Here is a 9,180-nt window from a genome sequence, read left to right as displayed (position 1 = left end):
TTCACATAATGTTTGTGTTTTGTTTGTTTTAGTTTGTGATTTCAGGTTTTTTGTTTTACTTTCAGCTCATATAAAAGTAAAACGTTTAATCTGGAGACTTCCTTATTAAAACCAATGGACCAATTTTTAATCAAAATAAAAAAGAGCTTCCGCGAGACGGTGAGAAGTTAGTTTTAAATTAATGAAGAGGATTTTTTCTGAAGCAAAGAGAAGCTAGCAGTGTAACTGTGTTATAATGATTTCGGACCAAGTATATGAAGATAGTATTTTTTTATAAGATTAGAGCCATTTTGATATAGAAATTATTCTCTCGTGAAAGGTATTTCAATTAATAATTAAATAACTTAAACTTTGGGTTTTTTCCTTAGAATCACAACAACAGTGTTTAATAGTAGTTGGTCAAATTTTATATAGCCCGTAGAGGGTCCCCCAGTTTAATTTCAGAACATTCTAGAACATCGTGTTACTTGGTGAGAATGCGCTATTATATAAATAGTGCCTGTTTGGGAGGTTAACTGTTGGAATTGACACCCCGAGAAAGCCATTGTCAACCGAAGCGAAGCGGAGGTTGAGAATGGTGTTAGAGGGGTGTCAATTTCAACAGTTACCCTCCCATACAGGCACTTATTGTTTAGTATACTGAATGTCTTAATTTTAAAGAAAGTTTTACTGCTTTTATATAGAAATGAAAGGAATTCTACGGCGAACCGTACGCGCATAATTTACGCGCATGTAACAATTCATTGAGTTACCCGTTGCCAAGTGTGTTGCTAACGCTGAGGGTAATTGAACAATTACCAACTGCGTCTAAACCAATCAGATTTCAGTATTTAACATGAAAGTATAATAATAACTCTTCCTTTTTCTTCATCAACCGCCTCCAAGAAACATCGCAAATCTCAGCTCCGATACAAAAAATCGCCATCTATCGTTTTCATCGGGGAAAGAATTGAACCAAATGTTGCGGGCTTTAAAAAAATCCAAGGCGAAGAGCCCATACTCTCACCCTAGGGTGCCAGGATCTATCGCTGCGGCCTGTACGACCTCAAATGTGGTAACCACATCAGAACTCGGGGCGGCCATAAGAGGGAGTGAAGCTGTACCAACCACATGCCCGATGCCGATTATGACCCCCGCTCCAGCCATAGCCAGTGTTCCTATCGTGATTGAGCCGCCTTCCTCAAGCATTCAGGAACAGCAAATTCACCAGCACGTGGCAGATTACGGACAAGGCATCACGGTTAATCCAGGAACGGCCAAAACCAGTTCCAGCAGGAGCAAAAAACCTTCAGCGTCAACTATGGGTCCTGGGCAGATCACCAATCAATCTACTTTGTTTAGATCAGTTATTACAAAATTACCCAGATGTTGCAAATGCGAAGTGTTTGTCTAACAGGTTTAGATTTGGTTTTGAATTAAAATACAAAGGAGATAGAAAACGGATATAATATAAAAACATGCTTTTTCTACTGATCAATTTGTTAATGATAAGTCGATAAAGAAATTCAGCTATAGGGAGGGTGTTAGGTCCGTTCCCTTACCCCCTATTTTCTATTTACGTTGTAACCCCATAAGTATTCTTCCTAAGAAACAAGGAGGTTGGTGCATGATCACCAATTATCCTATCCTGCAGGGGAAAGTATTAACGATTGTATAGATTCAGAGCTTTGTTCCGTTAATTATTCAACTTTTGATGACGCATTACAAGTCATTCCTGCCAAAGGTGAAGGGGCGTTAATGGCAAAAATGAACATTTCGAATGCATGTAGGTTTTTGGACCTATATGTCCTAAAGACTTTTAAAAAATTGTTTATAAGGTTTGAGAATTTTAGATTCATACTACAAACATAAATGTTTGCCTATGGGCTGTTCAATTTCTTGCTCATTATCTGAAAAGTTTTTAACTTTTCTTCATGGGGAAGGGCAGCATAGATCGAATATTCAGAGTATAGTTCACTATTTGGATGATTTTTTATTTGACAGAAGTAAGTCCACGGATGAATGTCAAATATTAATGCATTGCTTTCAACAATTATGCCAAGAACTGGGAGTGCCATCAGCAGAAATAATTAAGATATAACAATTGTAGCTTATCCCTATAGTATTGGGGATTTGCATTTGGTCATCTGAGCTTATAGACCTTAAACTCATGCTACACATAGACAATTTAGTATTGATTCACATTATCAATCAAAAAACATCAAAAAATAAATGGGTAATGGTGTAACTTCGTTTTTTAGTCATGAAAACACTTCAGTTTAATATCCAGATTAAGGCACAACATATCAACGGTATAAAAAATGATGTTGCTAATGCAATTTCTTGATTTCAGTAGCCCAGGACAGCTAGCCCCGTCGGCAGATCAGTTTCCCCTGTATGGTACCAATGGGAGATAATGCAGAAACTATAAACAAACTTTGCAAGACTGAGTATATCTGAAAATACTTGTTAAGTATACAAACAAGGTCTGCAAAGTTTTTATAATTTCAGAGTCAAGTGTGCGTTTCAACAAACCTGCCCCCCCCCCTTGCCCATATACTCCGTTTTATTGCTTATGTGTTTGATGAGGGATGTTCATTTTCAACAGCCAAATGTTATATGTCTGGAAAAAGTTATGTCATTAATTTGATTGGTTGGAAAAATTCAGTCGAGTCCTTTTTGGTATAAAATTGATGACAGGGTACAAAAAGTCCTCCACATCCTGAGATATGCGAAGACCAGTCTCATTGCTATTATTACACAAATTAATTGGTGCAATACCACATTTGGCTCTCTCAACATATGAATCAGTATTATTTCAATCATCGTTTACTTTAGCATTTTTTGCATTGCTGAGAGTGAGTGAAGTGACTCCTCTTATAAAGGAGGATATTCAGATTATTAAAAGTTAAAAAAAAAAACTGACCAATTTGGTTCCGGGGCCTCAGTTTTGTCTTCTTCAATCATACAACTCTTTCCCCCTTGTACATGGGGGAGTTTTTTTTCATATTGTTAATTTACATGGTTGTACAATCATACTGTTGCCCCTTCATGACCCCTTAATTATTCAATGAATTGAACTAAATTTAAAATAAAAAATAGATAGTACATTTTATTGATATAAGCATTAGACTTTTCATTTGCAATGATATTTTAACCATTTGCAGCGCTGCATCGTAGGTTATTACTTCAAGGGGTCAAATTGCACGAATTGTTGTTGGTCATAGTCCAAACATTCATCTATGAAACCTATATTTAAGGAAAAGGGAATTCTTTGAGTATTATGAGGTGATAAGTTTGGTTAGGGCGTGGTCAAATTCTATAAAGCCCGGAGAGCTTTATGATAGATCACGCCCCGACCGAAACTATCACCTGAAATATTCAAAACCTGATTCCTTATCACTTATATTTCTATATTTTTCATCAATTGCATAACTATTTATTAGAATATTGACAGTTTCTATTTCTTTTAAATATGCAAACCCCCACTTGCGCGCTATCAATGCGTTATTTGAATTTATTGGACTGTACATTACCAAATCGATTCGTAGTGTTACCACAGACAATAGACTGGGAAAAGTAAATATATGTCGAAAACCCGTCAACACGGAGTTTTTTTTTATACCTTTAACAAGTCATTCAAGTCATTTTAGTTTAAGTTGCAGTCATGAGAATTATTTAATTGACTAACATGGTATATTCCACTGTGCTATGTTATTACTAATTAGGTTTGTTACTGACAGACTACAGAAATATATCGGGTTGATCAGTCTCAAAGAGGGCAAGGCGAAGTCGAGCCGTCTACCTATAAGATTGTTCAACCCGATATATTTCTGAAATCAGTCAGTAAAAAACCTAATAAGTGTTTTGTTTTCTGAGGACTATCAAGTTAGTGACACATTTATTCACAAAAGGCAATGGTCTACGCAAACCCATGTTTACAATTTAAATTAAACTAAACTCATTTAAACACTTTAGAGTGTTTATGTTAACTTAAGATTTATTGCATATTTGAATGTCCTTAAAATAAACAAACGGAATGTTGTTTATACTTGAAGTTCCACCGGTTACTGACCCACAAAACAAACTTACTGACCTAAAATGGCGTGTCTCCAAACAAAACTCCAAATGACATTACCCCCAAAAAATTTATGCTATTTTCCTTAGTTATGAATGTCTGATATTTTCTATATTTTTGTAAATGACAGGCACGTAGCATCGTTTTTGAAAGTGGGGAGGGGGCAGACTCATCCAAAAAGTCTTGACAAGCAAGAATTTGCTCCCCCCCCCCCCCCCCCCCCCCCGATGCTACGTACACGTGCCTGAATGAACGACGCGTACGTGCCATTTGCTGACCTATCGTTAAAGTTACTTGTGTTTGAAAACGTTATTCCTGGCCGCTGAGTGACGTTACATGTGTGATCAACTTGGAATAAACAATATCGCATGATATTTAAGGTAGATTGCTTCTAACGCCTACCGATGTTTGAACAGGTCGACCTCGTACTACACTTTAATGTCTGCACGGCCATTAGAACCATTTTAACATGGCCTTGAACTTTCAGTAGGACGTTAACTTTCTATTTGTGGCGTCAAAACAAGTTAAAAATGACGCTGGTGAAATTTACGTCGATTGCGTAGTCTTTGTTCAAAAGCCAGACAAATCCTGTGGGTTTCAAAGAGCAATGGCTGAGTGGCCTTCGATGAAATTGACAGACCTACGTCACATTGCTGTTTGACACCGACTACCCAAAGTCCAAGCTCTTGTTAAAACGGTTCTACAACACCTGAAAAAAGTCACTCAAATTGACAGTTAAAATTTGTAATATGAAAGCTATATAGATAAACTGTACATATGCAAAAATATTAAAATTTGGGGGTGAAGAATGAGTATCTAAAAAAAATCAATTCAGTAAGTAAAAACAAAAGTCCATGCGGGATTTGAACTCGGGCATGATGTACGGATCACAAGCCCGAAATTTTATCCATTCAGCTATGGAGGAAGTTTTATATTACCGTCGATAAAATCCTTTGAAATAAAACGAAATTTCGTTTCGATCTGAGGTCAGCCATTTTGTGATGATGTGTTTATTCCATCTCAAGAGTCAGGGTAGGCTATAAAAGGGAAAAGTAACCCCGATACTTATGTTCAATTTGACACCATTTTGAAGAGGGCGTCAAAAGCTTGTTTAATTTTCGGAGCGACTTTGGACATTCTAGATAAATTTTCTAAGTGAAATATGGACAAAAATCTGAGGTTTGTTACTTATTTCCTTCATATTTTAATGAAAATTACAGTTAAAAACATTAGTTTTTGTGCTTACTAAAAGTATAAGCTACAACAGTTACACACTATTTCAAACAAAGCTTTTGTTTATGAAGCATCATTGAAAGAATTTATATTTTGAATTTCATTAATCTACATGTAGGCACCTTTTAATTTTATAGAAAATTACAGTTTTAAACATTAATTTTTGTGCTTACCAAAAGTATAAGCTACAACACACTATTTCAAACAAAGCTTTTGTGTATCAAGTATCATTGAAAGAATTTATATTTTTGACATTGATTGATAAAAAAAAAGTTTAAGGATTCCATGGAACAAGCTAATAAAATAAACCAAATATTTCTATTTTCCTTACGAAAAATAGAAGTAGTGTTTGCTATTTGAGAGAATTATGTGGTTGAGATGACGCTATTTGAAAGGCAACCCCCGACTTCCTTCTAGATATGTGCATAACAAAAAACAAGAGGCCCATGGGCCACATTGCTCACCTGAGGAACAATAAGTATGATAAAATCAGCTTAATGGAGTCAAAATACAAACTGTCTGGAAATTTACAAAATTACATGTAGATCATGTAAAATAATTAAAATCCATTTTCCCCCGGATATTCTTATGTTTATAATCATTAGCCTCTTTTCTAACAATATGATTTTATAGTCATATCACATTTTGAGTACTGCAGTTCATTGTTTATATATGGTTTATAAACCTACATCAAACTCTGAACCTTCTTGTAAGGCCGAAGAATTGTCCTGGAGCCAAAGTCTAAACAGTTATAAAGAATCATCTGGCTGATTAGTTTCTAAGAAGAAGATTTTTAAAGATTTACTGTACATATTCCTTTGTAAAACTTTGACCCCTCCCCCCCCCCTTCTGGCCCAACCCTTCTCCCAGGGGTGTCATTATTTTCACAACTTTGAATCTACACCACCTGAGGATGCTTCCTAACAAGTTTCGGCTTTCCTGGCTAATTAGTTTCTGAGAAGAAGATTTTTTAAAGATTTACTCTATATATTCCTATGTAAAATTTTAACCCCCCCCCACCAATGTGGCCCGACCCTACCCCCAGGGATCATGATTTTCACAAGTTTGAATCTACACCACCTGAAGATGCTTCCACACAAGTTTCAGCTTTCCTGGCTGATTACTTTCTGAGAAGAAGATTTTTAAAGATTTACTCTATATATTCCTATGTTAAACTTCGACCCTCCATTGTGGCCCCACCCTACCCCCGGGGGGGGGGGGGGGGTCATGATTTTCACAATTTCGAATCTACACTACCTGAGGATGCATCAACACAAGTTTCACAACTTTGACCCCCCCCCCACCATTGTGAATCTACATTACCTGAGAATGCTTCCACACAAGTTTAAGCTTTCCTGGCTGATTAGTTTTTGAGGAGAAGATTTTTAAAGATTTACTCTATATATTCCTATGTTAAACTTCGACCCTCAATTGGGGCCCCACCCTACCCCCGGGGTTCATGATTTTCACAATTTGGAATCTACAGCACCTGAGCATGCTTCCGTACAAGTTAAAGCTTTCCTGGCTGATGAAGATTTTTAAAGATTTACTCTATATATTCCTATGTTAAACTTCGACCCTCCATTGTGGCCCCACCCTACCCCCGGGGGGGGGGGGGGTCATGATTTTCACAATTTCGAATCTACACTACCTGAGGATGCATCAACACAAGTTTCAGCTTTCCTGGCTGATTAGTTTCCGAGAAGAAGATATTTAAAGATTTAATCAATATATTCCTATGTAAAACTTTAACACCCCCCCCCCCCAATGTGGCCCCACCCTACCCCCCGGGGTCATGATTTTCACAACTATGAATCTACACTACCTGAGGATGCTTTCACGCAAGTTTCAGCTCTCCTGGCTAATTAGTTTCTGAGAAGAAGATTTTTTAAAGATTTACTCTATATATTCCTATGTAAAACTTTAACCCCCCCCCCCCCCCAATGTGGCCCGACCCTACCCCCAGGGATCATGATTTTCACAAGTTTGAATCTACACCACCTGAAGATGCTTCCACACAAGTTTCAGCTTTCCTGGCTGATTACTTTCTGAGAAGAAGATTTTTAAAGATTTACTCTATATATTCCTATGTTAAACTTCGACCCTCCATTGTGGCCCCACCCTACCCCCGGGGGGGGGGGGGGTCATGATTTTCACAATTTCGAATCTACACTACCTGAGGATGCATCAACACAAGTTTCACAACTTTGACCCCCCCCCCCCCCACCATTGTGAATCTACATTACCTGAGAATGCTTCCACACAAGTTTAAGCTTTCCTGGCTGATTAGTTTTTGAGGAGAAGATTTTTAAAGATTTACTCTATATATTCCTATGTTAAACTTCGACCCTCAATTGGGGCCCCACCCTACCCCCGGGGTTCATGATTTTCACAATTTGGAATCTACAGCACCTGAGCATGCTTCCGTACAAGTTAAAGCTTTCCTGGCTGATGAAGATTTTTAAAGATTTACTCTATATATTCCTATGTTAAACTTCGACCCTCCATTGTGGCCCCACCCTACCCCCGGGGGGGGGGGGGGTCATGATTTTCACAATTTCGAATCTACACTACCTGAGGATGCATCAACACAAGTTTCAGCTTTCCTGGCTGATTAGTTTCCGAGAAGAAGATATTTAAAGATTTAATCAATATATTCCTATGTAAAACTTTAACACCCCCCCCCCCCAATGTGGCCCCACCCTACCCCCCGGGGTCATGATTTTCACAACTATGAATCTACACTACCTGAGGATGCTTTCACGCAAGTTTCAGCTCTCCTGGCTGATTAGTTTCTGAGAAGAAAATTTTAAAGATTTACTCTATATTTTCTAATGTTAAACTTCGACCCCCCCCCCCCCCATTGTGGCCCCACCCTACCCCTGGAGATCATGATTTTCACAACTTTGAATCTACAACACTACTTGAGGATGCTTCCACACAAGTTTCAGCTTTCTTGGCTTAATGGTTCTTAAGAAGTAGATTTTTTAAATTTCTCAAAATTTTTCATTAATTTCTCATTATCTCCCCTTGAAAAAAGGATGTGGCCCTTAATTTTTTTACAACTTTGAATCCCCTTTGCCTAAGGATGATTTATGCCAAGTTTGATTGAAATTGGCCTAGTAGTTGTTGAGAAGATGTTGAAAATGTGAAAAGTTTACGGACAAACGGACGACAGACAAAATGTAATCAGAAAAGCTCACCTGAGCTTTCAGCTCAGTCGAGCTAAAAAGAAAAAAATATGTATGTATAATATTCTTATTTTATTCATTCAAGTAGTACGACTGAGGTAGAATCTAATAAAATTACAATGGTATCAAAAAATATAATTAGGTTTATATAATATTTATAGGTAGAATACAGAAATATACAAATCGACACTCAGTACGACTGAGGTAGAATCTAACAAAATTATATTGGTATCAAAAATATAATTTGGTGTAAATCGACACTCCTTCAAAAGGATGCATATTTCATTTCTTATCCTTCCTCATTTTAATCGAAATGAAATATTCATCTGGAAGACTGCTAATTATTCCAATTTTTATATCGCATACCAAAAACATGACAAGAACTATCTACATTCTGATAACTCCAGAGTTTATTTGTTTCTCAATCTCTGGAGTCATTTCCTTGTATGTATTTTCTTTGCAATGCAGATAATAAACAGGCAAATCTACTTTGTCTAGGTCGTAACCCTCTTGCTTCAGTCTCAGCTTGCTTTGCTTGAAGGTACTGGTGTATTCAAACTCTTTCATGACTCTGAGGAATCTGGGTCTAGCATAAAAGTGCAAATGTTTCTCACTGATTTGGGCAATGGCCTTTATTTGCTCCTGAGTCAGAGACAAGTCATCGGTTTTAAGGGAGTGTTTTAGGCTTACCGCCGCCAT

The 9,180-nt window shown here is 37.3% G+C and overlaps 1 protein-coding gene across 1 annotated transcript; it reads right to left on the bottom strand.

The window, feature by feature from the left end:
- Nucleotides 1-8,868: 8,868 nt before the first annotated feature.
- On the bottom strand, nucleotides 8,869-9,180 carry LOC128176846 (long-chain fatty acid transport protein 4-like). Its single transcript, XM_052843392.1, has one exon. It carries the CDS (start codon nucleotides 9,178-9,180, stop codon nucleotides 8,869-8,871), a length of 312 nt encoding a protein of 103 aa, XP_052699352.1.

The sequence above is a fragment of the Crassostrea angulata genome, chromosome 3 (genome assembly GCF_025612915.1).
Source record: "Crassostrea angulata isolate pt1a10 chromosome 3, ASM2561291v2, whole genome shotgun sequence".
Lineage (NCBI taxonomy): Eukaryota > Metazoa > Mollusca > Bivalvia > Ostreida > Ostreidae > Magallana > Magallana angulata.
This window is presented reverse-complemented; position numbering and strand designations above follow the sequence as displayed.